The sequence below is a fragment of the Pelodiscus sinensis genome, chromosome 1 (assembly GCF_049634645.1).
Source record: "Pelodiscus sinensis isolate JC-2024 chromosome 1, ASM4963464v1, whole genome shotgun sequence".
Classification (NCBI taxonomy): domain Eukaryota; kingdom Metazoa; phylum Chordata; order Testudines; family Trionychidae; genus Pelodiscus; species Pelodiscus sinensis.
This window is the reverse complement of record NC_134711.1, coordinates 126323972-126342704: the sequence shown is the minus strand read 5'-3', so window position 1 is coordinate 126342704 and position 18733 is coordinate 126323972. Positions and strand designations below refer to the sequence as shown.

The following is an 18733-nucleotide window of genomic DNA, read 5'->3' as shown; positions in this document are numbered from 1 at the left end:
ACAGTGGCCAATGCCAGATTCCCCAAAGGGAGGGAATACATGAGGGAAACAGAGCCATATTTCCTGTAGTGCAAAGGATTGGGGGAGTCAGGACTAACAGAGGAGCTGAGGAGGAAGGAAGTAATTGCTGGGAAGGTTCCTGGATATGAACTTGCAGGGTTGGGCAGTATGGGTGGGAAAAATATGGAGCAAGTTTTTGGGGTGTGGAAAGGGAATGTTAAGGAGCTTCTGGCATGTGGATGTTGGCTGACCCCCTAGCCTCTCTCGTTCAGTCAGACATGTGCCCCTCCACCTCCACTCAGACACTCACTACCTCCATCCCCCAGTCTCTGTTTCTGTGCATCCTCTATCCTTATGTGGCTTGCCATCCTCCCTGTAGCTCTGCACTTCCCTGCCCCTCCACTCCCAATCAGCGCCTGTCATTCCCCACTAGCCCTCATGAATAGGATTGCCAGGTGTCCGGTTTTTGTCCGGACAGGCCAGTTTAAAAAACCCAGAAAATACCGGACATGTAAAACAGCGGACCTATTTCCCCCTCTGTGTTTGGTGGGGGAGTGTGGGAATTTAAAGGTGCAGTGACCTCTTTTTTTTTTTTTTTTTTCCTTCCCCTTCAGTTTGGTCCTTTTCCTTTTCCTTTCCTTGACCAATTTTTTCCCTGCCATGTTCGGGATTTTTTGTGAAAGTATCTGGCAACCCTACTCATGAACCCCTGTTTGACCCTCCCAACAGCCCACATTCTCTGTCTCCCCAAATGTTCCACATACCATTCGCAGTGCACTGTTCTCACTTCAGGGGAACCGTTGAGCTAATCGCTTTATTGGACAAGTTGTAATCTTTCATGTTAGAATCAGGAAAACCTCCTCAAACATGTTTTGTAATAATCAGTAAACTTTTTAGAAGCTAGTTGGCCTAATTTTGACTGCCTCTAGGCTTTGCCAATGTTGAAAGCTCTTTGGACAGACAACATTTTTGTACAAAACTCAGAAGAGAGGCTGTGTGATCTTCATATTCTAAGAATTATTAGAGGTCGGGGATTTGTTGTATATTGATCCTTCCAGTGAGCCACCTTTCAACCGCTTAAACCAGTGGTTCTCAACTTGTTTCAGTCAACGGACCACCAGACCAATCAAAAAATTTTCGTGGACCACCTCCTTTTTGAGACATGATAAAAAAGAACATTTTGGTTTGAAATTTATTTCTTACTAACAAATTTTTGGATTCTCCTCTTCTCACTGACAAGCTTTTCAGTGTTTGGAGTGGGACTTGATAATGTACAACAAATATCGCTTTCCACTGCAAGCTGATTCCTCTGTTTGGACTTAATATGCAACAAACACAAAATTCCAGTCTCTCGCATATATGTTGATGCAAATGGCAAAAGAAATCTGACTGCGTGTACTGACAGATTTGGGTAACTCCCAGTCACGCTGGCCCAAAATTTCTCTATGGTAGACTGTTGAGTACACGTCTTGAGTCACAAAATCATTTTTCAGATCCAAGAATTCCTCCTGCAGATTCTCTGGAACACTTATAACATCTGTTGTAAATGGATTCCTGATGACAGATAATCCATCCTTTGTCCTGTCCACCTCTGAAAAGTATCATTGAAATTCGTCTCATAGCGTCCGTAAATGATAGAGAATTTGCATCCGAATGGCTTCCTTTTCCCCGAGCATGGCATTCACATATGGAAATTGAACCAAATTATTGCCTCTTACGATCCAGAGTTCCAGTTTGTCAAGAAAAACCTTGATGATGCTTTGGTGAGAGAACAGATTTGCACCTTTCCCTTGCAGCTGAAGATTCAGTTTGTTCAAGAGTCCAAAAATATCGACAATATACGCAAGTTCTAAATTTGACTGTCAGCACATTTCAGAATTCCTCTTTCCCTTGAGCCTGGAGAAATAAATCCAACTCCTCTGTCAATTGAAAAGCTCTTGAGTACGTTCCCTGCTGACAACCACTGTACAGAAGTGTAGAACAGCAACGCATCAAAGTCGGAACCCATGTCCAGGCAAAATCTTTTGAACAGCCTGGTTTCAGAGCTGATGATTTGATGTGATTCACCACTTTCACCAACCCTTTGAAAACGGCGTTCAGTTGATCAGGCAATGTTTTTGATGCCAAAGCTTCCCTATGAATGAAGTAATGAACTCTGGTTACCATTGGAGCACGCTGTTTCACCAGCGTTTGGAAGCCCGATCTTGAGCCCAGCATGGCAGGTGCACCATCAGTGGTGACACCCACGAAATTTAAACAATGCAGACCATGTTCTTCAAAGAAATTAACAATTTCCATCACATCCTGAGCCTTTGTGGTGGTATCAAGAGTCTTACAAAAAAGAAACTTGTCTTTGAAGTCTCCCTCAACCATGTATCGTACGAACACCAATAGCTGAGAGCACAGTGTGACGTCGGACAATTCATCCAATTGTATGGCAATCAATGGAGACTTTATTTTGTTCACTGATGTGCTGTGATATTTCATTTATCTGTCTCGATACTGTGTCATTGGAGACATATATATCATTCAGTTTCCTTGCTGCTTCCTCGCCAAGAACAAGCCGCACCATCTCTTTTGCACAGGGGAGCACGAGTTGCTCTACGATGATCTGAGGCTTCTTGGCCTGTGCAACTTTGTATGCAACAATGTAGGAAGTGCGCACTGCATTGCTTGTCTTATTGTAGAATACACTTGTGACCTGATAACCGCTGCTCAAAATAATTTTCATCTTTTTGCAACAAGTTGGGGTGACACTTTTCAAGATGGAGTTTCAGCTTAGCTGGCTTCATTGAGTCATTCCCCAAGACTTTGAAACAAATAACATGTTGTGGCAAATCCATGCCTTCTTTTTCTTGACAAGTGAAGCCGAATTTGACGTAGTCCTCCGAATACTTGCACTTGACATTTCTTCCTGTCGTTGCCATTATAAACAAACTACACCACACCTGTAAAACAGCACATGTAGCACAACAACTGCTCAGCACAACAGCAGCAGCTACACTGACGCTCAGAGCCTCAGACAGACGTTACTGGCAACACAACGCGGTTATGTCCTAGGTGACACTATGGATGATGCGCTGCGTGTTTGTGAACACGGTGTAAAACAGCCTAATGGCGGTGCCTCTCACGCTGTGTGACTTTGGACAATGTTCCTGTGGACCATCAAAAAAGTCACCATGGACCACCAGTTGAGAACCACAGGCTTAAACCATCTCTGAACACCCATAGCAGGCTTCTTGACATATCCCTAGAATATCCTCTGTGGCTAGCTATACTTTCAACTACAATTCTCCCTTCTCCCTCCTTCATACTTACTTATTTCTAAATTTGGAATGACCTGATGGAGTTGAAATCATTTGGCTGTGCAAAATAAATATTAGAATGGTACAGCTGAGTCCACTTTGGCCCTGCTTACAATCACTTACTGACTAATGTATGTTCTGTATGCAACTTGGATCACTGGCCAATTTACCCCGATGGTTACAGTAAAAATTGCATCACAAGACAAAATGTGAAATGAGTTTAATTCTTTTTTTTCCCCAAATCTTTCAAATCTAGGTTATATCTCTGGGCTTTGACACCTTTGGTATTGCTAAAATTGTCTCGCTAACACATTTACATGAATTAATGCATAACTGCTCTCTTTCACTTCAGTTGCACACCACAAGCAAAAATTAGCTGTAGGCAGTACACTTGAAATCTGTAGTTCATATTCTGGAAAGTCTTTTATGAAAGGCAAGTCATGTTGAATCAAATATAATATTGTCACTGGAAGGAGAAGAGAGGAGTTAGGAGTGGACTGGCTTTGTGGCTAGGCTGTGTGGTCATTAATAATGAGAATTTTCTGCTGACATTCAGAAATGGGAAGATAATGGATGCCTAATCACTAAAAATAAAAATCCTAACAGAAGTAATTCAGCAGTACTTGTTCCTTTGCGTCACAATTGATTTCCAGGTTTTTCAAAATGTGTGTTTACTGATTTTCATTATATAAAAAGATATTTGTGCATCTGTCCATGAGTCTGTCCACCTGTCTGAGTCTGTCTGTTCAAGAATACCTCTTAAACTTTAGGAGTTAGCACCACCAAATTTAGTACATAGCTTCCTCTCATCATAACTTAAAGCAAGGTCAGGGTTTGATTGTGCCAGGGAAATGGGATGTGTCTGGAATTTGATTGTTTTCCATAACATGAAAAGGGAGGGGGCTGAGTGGATGGATGCTTACTTACAGTCACCACTGGTTGCAGGAAGCTATCTGCAAAGCTTTGCAGATTGACCACTTGTGGGTAGCCATACCACCACAGGAGTGGTCAACTGGGGATAAGTCTTGCTATTTTGCCTGTCACTGGCCCAGGTAAGTGGCCCCTCCTGCCCCAGATCCCTACCCCGCGTCCTTGGTGTCAGACTAAGGGGAGAGAAGAGGGCAGGAAGCTCTGCTGGGTCTGGGCAGCATACAGAGCTGGCCCACCCCCACTCAGCCAGGCCACCCAGCGCAGCTGTGGCCAATTAGCCTGTGCAGCTCTCCCTTTCTTCTCCCTCTGGGCCAAGTCCAGGAAGCGCCAGTGGGAGGAAGATAGGAAATCATAGACAGCTTCTTGTCCCAGGCCCTGCCTCTGGCTCTTGTCAGTGCCCACCCCTACATGTCTTCCATAATTACTTCTAGCTACAGTAAACTTCCGATAATCCGGCACCTTTGGGACCCAAGGGGTGCCGGATTATTGGATATGCCGGAGTATCAGGAGGTACTCCGGTGGGGGGCTGTGATGGCTCTGCGTGGGGGGAACGGCGCGGCAAGGGGCGAACCCTCTGCCGTTTTGCAAGGAGGTGGGGGAAAGCCCCACACAGCCGCCTGCTACAGGCCAGCTGGGGCTGCAAGTGGTGGCGGAGGAGAGGGGGCGAGACGAGGGGCGGCACTGCGGGACCAACCTGGCAGCACCCCAGCAGCTCTGCCCCACCGCTTCCCTGAGTCCGCCGCTTGCAACCCCAGCTGGCCTGTCGCCGGTGGCTGCGCAGGGCTTCCCTCGCCTCCCTGCAAAATGGTGGAGGGTTTGCCCCTCACTGCGCCGTTCCCTGCCCCCCCAGCCTTCCGCAGTGCGGGTCCCGGCAGACCTGTCACAGGGGTATAATCCCCTCCTCTCCTCTCCTCTCCTGGACCCTGAGCGTGTGTGGGGCTCACAGGAGCTCCAGTTGTCTGGCTGGCTGGAGCAATTCCGGGTTCCAGTGGTGCCGGCCTATCAGGAGTACCGGATCACTAGATGCCGGACAATTGGAGTCTTACTGTAGTAGGCTTTGTCATCCAGCTAATATGTGTTTTACACATATTTCAAGCTCTGGTTTAATGCTTAAGTTGCTTTGGTGGAAATGACACCATAAGCACCGGAGCATCTGGTGATGATGTCCTTTTCTTTGTATGGTGATAAATAAGGGACATCATCCTAGGTCTGCCCTATAGCTACTGGTGGGAAATTCGTGTGTGTGTGTGTGTGTGTGTGTGTGTGTGTGTGTGTAATATTTGTATACAGAATTGCAGATGAAGCATTTCTGCTATGATTCTGACACATCTCTTGTAGTTTGCAGTTATTGCTAGGCTCTGAGTTTTTCCTCGTATATAGCAGAGTGAGTTTGATTGTACTTTTGCATAGTTATTGCAGGAATGTAAAAGGAGAGCAATGAGCATCCTGAGGGCTGTTACTGTGTAGAAAGCATGCAGTACCTTTCTCTGAATGCTCTTGTTGATCTTCTGCAGCTTCCTAATGCTTTATAGGAATACCTATAAAGGAGGCCGATACCTTTATAGTTTACAATATGGGCTAGTCCTGTGTGTGCAATGGAATATTTAGTTTGACTTCTAATTAAGAAGCTTGTTTCAGAAGATTATTCTGTAGCTTTTTCCTTGATTTTTTTTTTTTAAAAGACCTATCTTCTGCAGAATGCCTCAGTCCAATAGGTGAGTTGTGGTATTGAAGTGGGGCGGGTAAAATACGATCTGCAGGCTACATCCATCACACCAAGCCACCAGATCCAGCCCAGTTCCCTGCCTGCCCTGCCCCTGCAGGCTGCTCAGAGCAGCTTTCTGAACTCTGTGAGCCAGGTGTTGTGGGGGGAGGGAGAGGAAGAGGATGTGCATGCAACTTCCGTCCACAGCGCAATCTTGCAGTTCCCATTGGCTGGAGCCTCTGGTACTTCAGCCTCTTTCCCCCCCAACACTCTGACTTCTGATACAGAGGCAGTATTGCGGGGTGACAGCAGTCCCTGTCTGTGGGGGGCCTGAGCTCCCTGTGAACAGAGGCTGTGGGGCGGGGGAGGAGCTGGGGGAGGCTGCCCCAAAGCAGCTTCTGTCTATGGCAGTACCAGCGCTGGCTGAGGACAGAGGCTGCTCTGTGGCTGCCACCCCTACACCACCACCACCCCCGCTGCTCAGAGGGGAGGGGCAGGCAGCACTGTAGATCTCGTACTGGGGGAAACTGGCTTTCAAGCTGCCTCCCCCCCAGCACCGGCTCCTGCTCCCCCCTCTTGCTGCCTCTGTTACACTGGCAGCAGCAAGCTGGGATGGGGGAAATGCGAGTAGTTGATTAGATTAACCGATTAGCCTAGGCTTATCAGTTAATCGACTAGCTAACTATTTGTTCACATCCCTACTCTTCACCACTTACCAAATTCTTGGAGTGGCCCCCATCAAAAATGATTGTCCTCTCCTGTGCTACAGGGTAATGTGCACTTAAGAAGCATTGTACAGGCAGTCCCCTGCAGCTAGTGCGGGGTTGCCTCACCCCATTTGTAAGTAGGGATCCGATGTAAGTTGGATCCATGTAACCCGGGGACTGCCTGTACTGTGATATTCCATAAGAAAGGCCATCCTGGGTCAGACCAAAGGTCTGTCTAGCCCAGTATGCTGTCTGTAGACAGTGGCCAATGCCAGATGCCCCAGATGGAGTGGACACAAAGGGTAATTCTCAGGTGATCCCTCGCCTACCATCTATTTCCAGACAAACAGAGGGTAGGGACACCATTCATGCCCATCCTGGCTAATAGCCATTGATGGACCCAACCTCCATGAATCTATCTAACTCTTTTTTTAACCCTTTTAAAGTCCTAGTCTTCACAACGTTCTCTGGCAAGGAGTTCCACAGATAGTGCGCTATGTGAAGAAAAACTTCCTTTTGTTTGTTTAAACCTGCTGCCTATTAATTTCATTTGGTGGCCCCTAGGTCTTATATTAGGGGAACAAGTAAATAACTTTTCCTTATTAACTTGTTCCACCTCAGCCATCATTTTACAGACCTCTATCATATCCCCCCTTAGTCTCCTTTTTTCTAAGCTGAAAAGTCCAAGTCTTTTTAATCTCTCTTCATATGGGACCTGTTCCAAATCCCTAATCATTTTTGTTGCCTTTTTCTGAACCTTTCCCAATCCAAATATAGCTTATTTTAAGATGAGGTGACCACATCTGTATTCAGTATTCAAGATGTGAGCGTGCCACGGTTTTATATAGAGGCAATAACATATTCTCCGTCTTGTTCTCTATCCCTTTTGTTTCATTATATTTTCTATAACTTTTGTCTCATAATATTGTCTCACATTAGTCCTGCATTTGGGAACTGTTTACAGGAATGGTCAGTGATGTATGAATTTCACAGGGTATGATGAGGCTTCATCTATGGGTATTTCTAGACAGCAGTTGGAGGTGTGATTGCAGCACACATAGACAGGCCAAAGCTAGCTTTAAGCTTGCTGGCATGAAGATTAATAGCGGTGAAGCTGCAACATCATGTGCTTTAGTGCAGGCCATATAAGCCTGCCTGGGACCAAGGGTACTTAACTGAGTGACTAGTTGACATTGTCGTCTGTGCTGCTATGGCTATTGCTAACCAAGCTACTGACTAAAGGTAGCTCAGTTATGTCTATGCAGGCTGCAATCATCTCTCCAGTGTTTTACTTCTCTTTCTTGGCTGCTTATTTAGTTTTGTCCTATAGGATTGATTGCATGTGTTTAGTCTTTCCCCTCCAGCTTCATTTTTAGAGTTGCCAGGTGTCTGGTATTGCCCTGGACAGTCCGGTATTTTAGCCTCCTGTCTGCTAAAAAATTTCAGAAAATACCAGACACCTAAAATGTCCAGTATTTTTTGATTTCCTCCCCCCTTCCCCTCCGGCCAGGAGGTGAAAATACCGGACACCTGGCAACCCTATGACACACTCAGCAACTGGGCCCAGCCCCTCGCCCCCCCGGTCCCCGACATCCCTATCCCCCCGCCCCTGGACCTTGTGCTTACCTGGTTCCACAGGGAAGCTGTGTTCTGGTTTGACCAAGAAATCAAAGTGGCCACCGGCAAAAAGCCTAAAGACCAAGGGGAAGCAATGCCTCCCCTGGGTCTTAATGCTCTACCTCTTCCCTGTTCCTATCCCTATTCTGACTCTGCATGTACTCTGAAAGGGGCCATGCTGTTTTAATGCTATTTTATTTTATTTTTTTCTCAACAACTTTGGTCTCTCCTCCTCCCCCCCCCCCTTTTTTTCCACCTCAACAGAATTTTTTCCCCGGTGTTTTTTTTTGGGGGGGGGGAGAGGGTGTTCAGTATTTTTGGTTAAACCATCTGGCAACCCTGTTTGACATAGTTTGAGGGATAGCCCTAGATAGATATCAGACTGTCACAAGTGTTTTAAAAAGCTTAGAAGAGGCAAATATTGCTTCTCCCTGCCCATCTACCCCACTTTTGTTAGCAAGTGCTTTATTCATTTCTCTTCAGACAGACAGCATTTTGGCATCAAAATATTGGTGTTAATACTCCAGTCTTAGTTCATGCTGAGCAGGAGCTGCTACATCTCTTCCATTATCATTGTATTTGGAATCTACATATGATATATTCTCAGACAGCATTCCCTGTGGTCTTCGTTTCTAGGAAATTTTCATTTATTTGCCAGCTGAACTTGAAATTCCTCTGCCAGTTACAAGAAGACTGTCCTGTGGGGCAGCAGTAATATCTTTTTCAAGAATAGATGCATATGACGGAAAAAGTGGATTGAGAGAAGAACAGTTTCCCTATTGCAGCGAATCCATGAAAATACTATTCAATCATCTGATGAATTGCATGGTCCCTGTGGCCTACAAAATTAATCCTTTTGGCAGTATCCACTGTTGAAACATCTGCTGAAATACCAGAACCCCTGCAGGACCTGAGGATCCTGGCCTTCTTAAATGTATTACAGATCAGAGCTGGCAGTTATGCTAGATTAGCAACAGTTTTGTATTGAGACTTCACAAAGACCTCTGAAGGGATCCTTTAAAAATGGAGAACGCTATAGTAAGTAATACATCTTACAGCTTGCTACACACTCGTATTTCCATTGTGTTTTAATGTTTAGGCATGTGGGGCCTGATCCAAGTAAACTTAATGCTTAACCCGTTAAGCAATTACAGTACATGGGATTTTACATCCCTAATTGAAAACGTGGAGGGGTTGTTGGAGACCCTAATTGCCCTAAAGCATGGGACTTCTGGAGGTATGCATATGTAATTCACGCTGGCTTGTTATGACACTCTCGTGCCCCCTGGCCATCCCCAGCCAGTGGCAACTAGAACATCTACAGGCAGTCCCCGACTTACGTGGATCCGACTTATGTCGGATCCCTAGATACGAACGGGGTGAGGCAACTCCCGCACATGCGCAGCAGCATTCCCGGGGCTCGCTCACCTGGGTCCTAGGATCCTCCTCCCTCCTCCTCCTCGGGCCGGCTCCGACTGGGGTCCCGCAGAGCTGCCGGGCAGAGGAAAAGTGCCTCCCCACGCCCACTGCCCCCCTGCCAGCAACAGGCTGCCCCCTCCCCTGAGCAACAGGCTGCCGAACAGACAAAAGCAGCCTCTCTGCCCCTCCTCCCCTCTATACATGCCGGGCTCCCTGAGCGCAGCCGCGTCCCCGGGGCTCGCTCACCTGGGTCCTAGAATCCACCTCCTCCTCCTCTTCGGCCGGCTCCAACTGGCCTCTGCCTGCAGCAGCTGGCCACAGGGACAGGGATCCCGCAGAGCTGCCGGGCAGAGGAAAAGTGCCTCCCCACGCCCGCTGCCCCCCCCCCCCCCGCGGCCTCGCATCCTGCACGCCTCCCCCCTCCCCCCCTGCCAGCAACAGGCTGCCCCCTCCCCTGAGCAACAGGCTGCCAAACAGCAGACAAAAGCAGCCTCTCCGCCCCTCCTCCCCCTATACATGCTGGGCTCCCTGGGCAAACAAAGACTCCACCAAAACAAACAAAGTGCTGGCCTCATTGTGTTAGCAAAAAAAGGACCCTCCTCCTAGAACCCTGGGTGGTGTGTGGAAATAAAGCTATTAGCTCAAAGCATGGTGCAGAGCTGTTTGGTATTTGATGAGTTACTCCTTTAGTCCTGAGTTTGTCACAGGGACAGAAATAGATGTGAAATCTTCTGAACAGGGGAACAGACAGCAAAACAAACATTAGAGGGGAGTTAACCTTTCCCTATGCTATCCAAAACTAAAAAAAATGTTTGGCTAGAGTTTCCCCTACAATATGTACCAGTTCCGACTTACATACAAATTCAACTTAAGAACAAACCTACAGTCCCTATCTTGTACGTAACCCGGGGACTGCCTGTATTGATTTATGGAACTGCTACAGCCTTGGCTTAGTTAGGTGCATCTTTTTAGCTCATGCAGTAGAAGCTCAGGTATTAAGCTCCAGAGGTCCTGGGTTTGATCCTAGCTGATGATGACTTGAGTCTTTTGGGGGTCTGAAGTGCACCAGAGCATTACTTGGAACACAACTGTAGCATTAAGGACTGCAGCATTTGTACTAGAGCTAACATAGGTCATGCTGGCTCTCACCATCCACAAAAACTGTGGTTTCTTCACACAACAAGTGTTTGCTTTGCAAAGGTAGAAGTCCATACCTTCATCAGCTGTGTTGAGGGTTGGCATTTCAGGCACAGGAGCTGTGGGGCAGTGGAGCACAGCAGAATGAGTGCGCCCACTCAGTGCACTCCCCACACGGATCCTGCTGCCGTGGGAAGTGCGGTGGGGGGGGCCACGACCACTGCTGCTGCGTGGCACCAAGCTCCCCCCAATGATCTCCAAACCCACATGCATGGAAGATGGGGTGCTATGAGGGGGAGAGGGTAGGGTGATGGTGGGAAGCGGGGAGGCTTGGGGGCTGGTAACAGACAGCGCTCCTCCTCTTCCCCCCCCCGGGGAGTCCTGGGCCGGATTGCACGATTACTCAGACCAGGACTGGCCTGTGGGTTGGGAGTTTGAGACCCCTGCCCTATGTATTCAGATCTCCCACAGAATTTTAAAATATTGTGCACATAATCTTTAATTTTTTGGAGTAGAATTCCCTCAGGAGTATTTATTTATATTAGGCCACTCAGTAAGGAATGGAATCAATAAGTGATAGTAGGTGGGTAATCACACAATTTTGATAATGAAATGCAAATAACCTAACAGACACTATAAAGCTCATGTAATTTGTTTATTAAAAAATGTGACACATTTTTTATTAAGAATATATTTTGTAAAAATCCTAATCTTTTCATGACCAATTTCAAAACAGCCAAAAAAATGCTGACTTTTCTGAACAAATTTGTTTCCTGCAAGTAACTCAACTTTACTCTCAATGCAGAAACCATTACCATGGTTTGGAAGTAAGGTATCTCCTTTTTTGCTGACAAAGAGTTCTTCTGCTTATATCTAAAGGACATTTCCAAATTTGAGGATGTAGTCATGCTACTCAGACATGTACCATACCTTATGTGTGACCCTTGTATATTATCTGGCCCATAGGATTTGTTGGCATTGAAACTTACAAATACCATGAGCTTCAAGCTCAGATTTTGATTTGTCTCTGGTTCCTGTTATTACTTCATTAACTGGAAGCACCCTCAGGCTATTACTTCATTAACTGGAAGCACCCTCAGGCTATCATCTAAGTAACATGTCCTAGAAGGGATGCGAATGGCTAACTGGTTAACCAATAAGCATCATCCTTATCAGGTGTTACTTACTGGCAGCCCAGCCTGCAGTGCAGTGTGGTGGGCTGGTATGGCCCAGCTGGAGCAGTCCCCGTTCACCCCTCTGGACTGTCTGGGCCCGCCGTTCCATGCCACGAGAAAGGGGTGCTCTAGCCCATCCAGAACAGCCTGCATCTGTGGTGGGCCCAGTCCAGCTGGAGCAGTCTGCTGTGCTGTGGGCATGGGGGCACTCCATCTTGGCCAGGCTGAGGCAGCACCCCGCCCACCCTCATTTCAGCAGTTAACTGGTTAAATATAACATCTGAACAGTTGACTGATTAAACAGGATTTTACATCCCTAGTTGGCTTACAAGTATTTGAGTAATAGCTGGGTAGCAACTTTAATGATTTCAAAACCAGCTGTAGATGTTTTTCAAATTTTTGGTGCATTTCTGGGGTCTTTACTTACTTAATCTACCTGAAAATGCATTGGCAAAATGCTGGGATTTTGTGGTATTAACATAATCAATAGCTGTTTTCTATTCACACTGGGTTGCATCATTTTCAGTATGTAATGAAAGTATTTTGCATTTTCCTATTAAACCTTGCCAATTATTTTCTCTTTAGATTGACTGTTTATGTAAAGAAGTTAATCTGTCAATGCAAAAGCACACCCTTTTGGCCAGCATTCTTAAAGGTTAAATAGAGTTGCAGTTGATATTGTATTAAATGATGTGGATCATTTTGTTGAATGTGTGTCTTTATACTCAAAAGACTACGGCCTTAATATAGCCAGGTACTTAAGCAAGTGCATAACTTCAGCCCTGTAATTGAGCACATTGATTTCAGTGAGAATTACAGGCAGTCCCTGAGTTACGCGGATCCAACTTATGTCGGATCCGTACTTACAAGTGGGGCTTTTCTCACCCCGGAGGATGCACCACGGTCCCGCCGCCTGCATCCTCCGGGGCGAGAAAAGCTGCTCCACATCTCCCTGGTCTGCTGTGGGGGCCCTCCCAGCAGACCAGGGAGATGCGGAGCAAAGCCGCGGAGGACACGGGTGGTGGGACCGCCCAGACGCGCCGCGGTCCCGCCGCCCGGGTCCTCCGCGGCTTTGCTCCGCGTCTCCCTGGTCTGCTGCCACGTCCCCCCCCCCCCCCAACTACAGGAAGCCCGAGGCAGAGTTTCTCTGCCCCGGGCTTCCTGGATCAGCTGCTGATCAGTTTCAGCAGCAGCTGACTTGGGGACACCTGGGACAGAGCAGCTGGGGTGCTGCCAGGTTGGTCCCCGCAGCGCCGAAGTGCGGCGCTGCGGGGACCTACCTGGCAGCGCCCCCAGCTGCTCTGTCCCAGGCGTCCAGATTCATCTGCTGTTGAAACTGATCAGCGGCTGATTCCAGGAAGCCCGGGGCAGAGAAACTCTGCCTCGGGCTTCCTGTAGTCAGCCGCTGGTCAGTTTCAGCAGTGGCTGAATCTGGACACCAGTTCCGACTTAAGTACAAATTCAACTTAAGTACAAACCTACAGTCCCTATCTTATACGTAATGTGGGGACTGCCTGTATTGCAGCAGAGGCTCTAGCCTAGTAACATAGTTCAAGACCGTCTCCTGCCTTTCTGTAGTAACTGTGGTGGGTCACAATGCAGTTTTAAAAGTTGACGCCTACAATGTAAATGATCCCTTCCTCAGGAGGTGAAAAGGTTGCAAATTCAGATCCATTGTGCAATGCATGAGGATAAGTTAGGGGAGGCTGCCTGAGGTGCAAATTATAAAGCTCTGTTTCTCTGGAACTATTTATGCAGCATCACACAAAGGCATGTGGGGCCCGAAAATTCAGCACATTGAGGCTCTCCAGATCTTTGCTTCTGCAAGGTTTTTTGGGAGGGTAGCTCATTGAGGTTGCCCACTATTTCAGATGTTGGTCTAATGCAGTCTCCATGGAGCCATGCAACATCTAGCTATTTCATGCTGGGTGTGAAGGATTTGACTTAGTGTCCTTTCATACCAGTGTATTTTAGAAACTGTGGATCATTATGAAAGCATTTATGAGCCATAAATAAGTGAAATTTACGTTTTGACCTTCAGTAGGTTTGACATAGCATCCACCCAAGAGGCACAGAGGAGAGATCTATAACATGAATGCATATAGCTAAAAGTCTGTAAGACTTCAGACAGAAAAGTGAGACCCACTGAAAGCGCAGCATCAGCAAATTTGGGGTCATATTACTGACAGGCATTAAAGAGATCAGAGAGACAGAAGACTTAAGACCATGAAAACTTCTGCATGGGCAAAGCATAGCAAATGTTCTCAAGGATGCTGTTTACAGAGAAAACAACAGAAAATGTCCAGGGCTTGAGGTAAATCTTCTCTGAATGCTTGGTGTAAGAGGTCTGTTTTAGCTCAAGCTGCTAGAGTTTGCATAGTGCTCTCTCAGGAAATTGAGTTGAGCTATATTTAGTACAGCAGTTATAATGGTTAATATTTTGAATATTAGTTATTTTTCCAAGCGTTCAACATTCTCAGTGGTTACACGCACCCATAGCACGGGGCAGCAGCCAGCTCCCCAGGAGCAGGGTGGGATCCTGCATGTAACTGTTCACATTATATCCCTCATATGTAACAAGCTGGTAAAATGGGGTGGAGGAGAGAGGAGTGTCCAGTTGAGTGCGAAGAAGGGAGAAGACGACACAGCTCACTTTTTGTTCCCTCCTAAATCCTGGCAACCACCAGGTGTTTTAGCCACCAATTGTCTCTCGTCTTTTACTTTGATTGGAAACTCTTTAGGGTAGGTGCTCCTTTTTTTTTGTTTTTTTTTTTTTTTTTGGTATAGTGTGTGGCACACAGGGATAGTGATCCATGACTAGGGTTCCTAATTTAATTGTAACTAAAAATATTTAATATTAATTAAAATATATCATAAAGGCTACAATCCTGCAGGTGCTTAAGCTACTCTTTTTTTTTTTTTTTTTTTTTTTTTTTAATGTTAGTATCTTCTGGTTCTAACTACAAACTCATCTGTTTATTCAGCCCTTGTTTAATACTAAAGTTTTCCTTTAACCAATCCCCAAAATAAGAATGCTCCCCCAAAAAAAATTTGCTGAGGAAGAGAGATGTAGCAGTAGGTGGAAGAAGCAAATGGGGTAAAGAGGTGGGAGGGTTTTAAAGATAGGAGAGACAGAAGCATAGGAGAGACAGAAGCATGTTTGTATTGCGAGGGGTAAGAGCATAAGAAGTTATGGAGAAGAGTCGAGGGGATGAGAGTAGATATGAGGGAGATTGGGACTGCAGTTGCTGGGCAAATGGGAGGGGTTAAAGGAGAACAGCAGACAAGACACTTCCTCACCTGTGACAGAGGAAGAGAGTTGTAGAAATAAGGGGAGGCAAACTGAGGAGAGGAGAGAGGTTATGTCATATTGGTCAATTTTCTCGTGGGAAACTGAGATCCTGTGCAGAGAGAGAACTGGAGGCAAGAGGAGAGGGAGGCTTGAGTCAAAGATGGTAGAAAGGTGGCTGGTATTGTGATCAGGAGATTCAGTTAAGCTGGAGAAGTAGAGTTGTTTTGCAAGGAAGATGGAAGAAGAGAAGAAAATGAATTTGTAGTGAGGAATTTTTGGGTTTTTCTCTCCTTTGTCTCTGAGCAGTTTCTCCCCAGATACTGAGGGGGACAGACAAAATGTTTCTTTCCAAGAAAAGACTCTTCACTATCTGTAAGTAGGGTAAAGTTTAGATAAATCCACTAGGTTTTATTGTTTTATGCTTTGGGAATGGGGGATCTGATGTCTGTGCATTTAGAAATGGGTTTTCCTCTCTTTTGTAACTAAGTTTTGTTCCCCATGGGGAAAATTCCCTATGAGTTTATTAATTGGTGGCTCTTATCATCTAGCCAATACAACTGTACTTGTAACCGGAGTAATGTGGTGATAATAAGTTATTTCTTTTTTATTAACCTGGTATTGGTTAATTTTTGTGTCCTGATTTTACTTTAGGGCTGAGATTTCCCAAGTTCTCTTCCCTGCTTTTCTTACCATTACTTGGGTGGTGGTAGCAGTTTTTTTATCCCCAAAATCTAGGTCTTTAGGATTTTTTTGGGGGAAGTTTTATACCAAAGCCTGGTTGAAGTCACCACGAGTGAGTGTGGGAGACTGTGAGGAGAGCAAGGTGAAGAGCCAGGAGTCAAAATCAGAGAGGAAGGCTGGGGAGAGGAGAGACAGGACAGTTGCTGTGCTATTCAAAAGGGGGAAGAGAGAGGATAGGAGGATTGGATCTCATGACCTGATCCAGGGCAGAAAATAGAGGAGAGGACTCCATGAAAGAGTGCAGCTGTGGAAGGGCAGTGTCAGGCACAGGGCAAGATCGAGAAAGGGGCTTTAGTGTCTGTAGCCCAGGGCCCTAGGCAAAGGGGGCTGGCTTAGCCTGGGGCCCTGTGCTGCAGACACTAAAGCCCCGTATTCCACACCACCCCTTCCTGGCAGGGGGTGGAGGGCTGTTCAGCATACTGCCATTACTCCTTCCAAAAGGGGGCCACACAGATCCATTTGTTCTTCCCCATAGCAAACAGAAGCTGCCCCAGGTAAACGCCCTGGACCCCAATGCTTCGCCCCAGCCCCGAGCTCCCTCCCAGACCCTACAACCCAACCCCCACATGAGAGCCTCCTCATGCCTCAGTCCCAGCCTAGAAACAGTACTGCCAGTTGGAGCCCTCACTACTTCCACATCCACCCTCCTGCCTCAGCCCACCGAGCTGCTCATTTTTGGTCCCGCCCCAGTGCCTACAGGGCCCCACAAAATCTAATAGCCTCAGGCCCTGAGAAGAGTTAATCAGACCCTAGTCAGATGAAAGGATCTAGGTTTCTGTGAGAGCTGGTGGGAGTGAGATAGGGGAAGGTCATGGGTGGTTGTGATCTTTTTTGATTGTGGAGTATGACTTCCAGAGCTAGCAAGGAAAGGAGGGGAAAGGGTGTGAGGTTAGGAATGGTGGCAAGAAGTGAGTGGAGGTGGCGGCAAGGATGAGAGTAGGAGAAGAGAGAGGGTGGGGATAGAGGGAGAAGTAGGAATAGAGCAAATGTCATAGGACCTTAGGAGGAGGAGTCTGAAGAGTGTGTGGACATGGCTGGGTTTCTGTTGCTGATGGTTTGGGGAGAGTGAGATGGAGAGTGGAAGAGGAGCAGTCAGAGCTAATAGGAATTGTAGAGTCTAACAAGGATATTTGTTTTACTGCCTTGGTCTCTGCCTGCGATTGACCACTGAGGTACAATAGGTGCATTGTCATACAGCAAAATGTTAAGATATACCAGGAAATAAAACACATTAGCAATTCTTAGAGAGGCATGTGTAAGACATGTTTGTCTTGTGGAATTCCAGCGTGTTCTGCAGGTCAGGGTTTTGTGGAATAGTTTCCCCAGTTGTTAAGTTTTCTTTCTCACAGCATCCGAAGTACTATTTCATGGTAAATGCTGTTCTGATTATTTTAATCACTCAGGGTATGTCTAGACTACATGGCTCTGTCGACGGAGCCATGTAAACTAGTTTACCCAGCATAGGCAAAGAAGCAGGGATTTAAATAATCCCTTCTTCATTAAAATAAACATGGCCACCACACTGTGCCGATGATCAGCTGATCCGGCACAGCGCAGCAGTCTAGATGCAGATCTGCCGGCTGGGGAAGCCTTTGCCAACCGATCCTGTAACCCTCGTTTCACAAGGCATAAGGGATCGATCGGCAAAGGCTTCCCCAGCAGACAGATCCGCGTCTAGACTGCCACGCTGTGCTGGATCAGCTGATTGTCGGCACAGCACGGCGGCCATGTTTATTTTAATGAAGTGGGGATTATTTAAATTCCTGCTTCTTTGCCTTTTGCTGGGTAAATTAGTTTACATGTAGTCTAGACATACCCTCAGTTGTTAAACCTGCACTGTATACTTTTTAGTGGGTTGGGAAACAGTCTGCTTTGGTTGGTAAGTAAGCCTCCCTTACTCCTAGTACAATGAGGGTTACCGGAGTCGGAGTAAGAAGTCCTCCAGCTTGACAGTATTTCCACATTATTTCAAAATAAGTGGCTGCTGTGTGGACGCGGACTAAGTTATTTCGAAATAATGCTAGTTATTTCGAAATAACGTTGCTGTGTAAACGTACACTCTTAGACTGAGCTGGTTGTTCTTTGGGTCATTATTTTATGACCCAAACAAGAGTAAAGTCAGTCTCTCTATTCATCAATATACCATGTATAGATGCTCTGATACCACAATATGTGTTAGGATGAAAAAAATATGATTAGATTATTAGAATAAGTCTATTAAGGAATCTTAAATTATTTTACCAGCTCAAATAACTAAAATAGCATTAGCTGCTTGTCCATTATGTCCATTCCTGTATTGCTGTGTTCACCTCCCAGCCGAACCATGTCACCCCAGTCTCACCCTGAATTATTGACAGAATTCTTTACTCAGGAATTGAAATAATAGACTGACTTCTAATTTGGTCGTGCTGCTGGTGTTGATGTTGCCATTTTCTGACACCAGTGTCTCCTTCAGAAAGTATCATACTTCTGCCAATCAGTAGTCGAAATCAAGGGCCTTACAGGTCAGCTTTGCGGTGCAAGAGAAATCTGCAATATGGAATTTAGTTATAATGTAACTTATTGATTTACACATATACACTATCCCGAGATGATATAGTAAAACAGTATGCTGGTCAGTCCCCTCTTCCAGGAATTTTAGCCGAATGCCAAGGCCCAGTTCCCAGGAGGCAACTCTGTCCCAAGAATTGCCTCTGATTAGAACT

The 18733-nt window shown here is 46.2% G+C and overlaps 1 protein-coding gene across 21 annotated transcripts in view; it reads left to right on the top strand.

Moving 5' to 3' along the window:
- The window catches only part of TSPAN11 (tetraspanin 11), a 271525-nt gene that overhangs the window by 109913 nt on the left and 142879 nt on the right, over positions 1–18733 (top strand). Inside the window, exon 1 of one of the 21 annotated variants that reach the window (XM_075900501.1) lies at positions 9178–9302. The exons of the other annotated variants lie outside the window; for them this stretch is intronic. Within the exon in view, the coding sequence (XP_075756616.1) occupies positions 9288–9302 (15 nt within the window). The 5' untranslated portion in view covers positions 9178–9287. Of the gene's footprint in view, positions 1–9177; positions 9303–18733 lie in introns of those variants that run through there. 21 annotated transcript variants of the gene reach the window in all.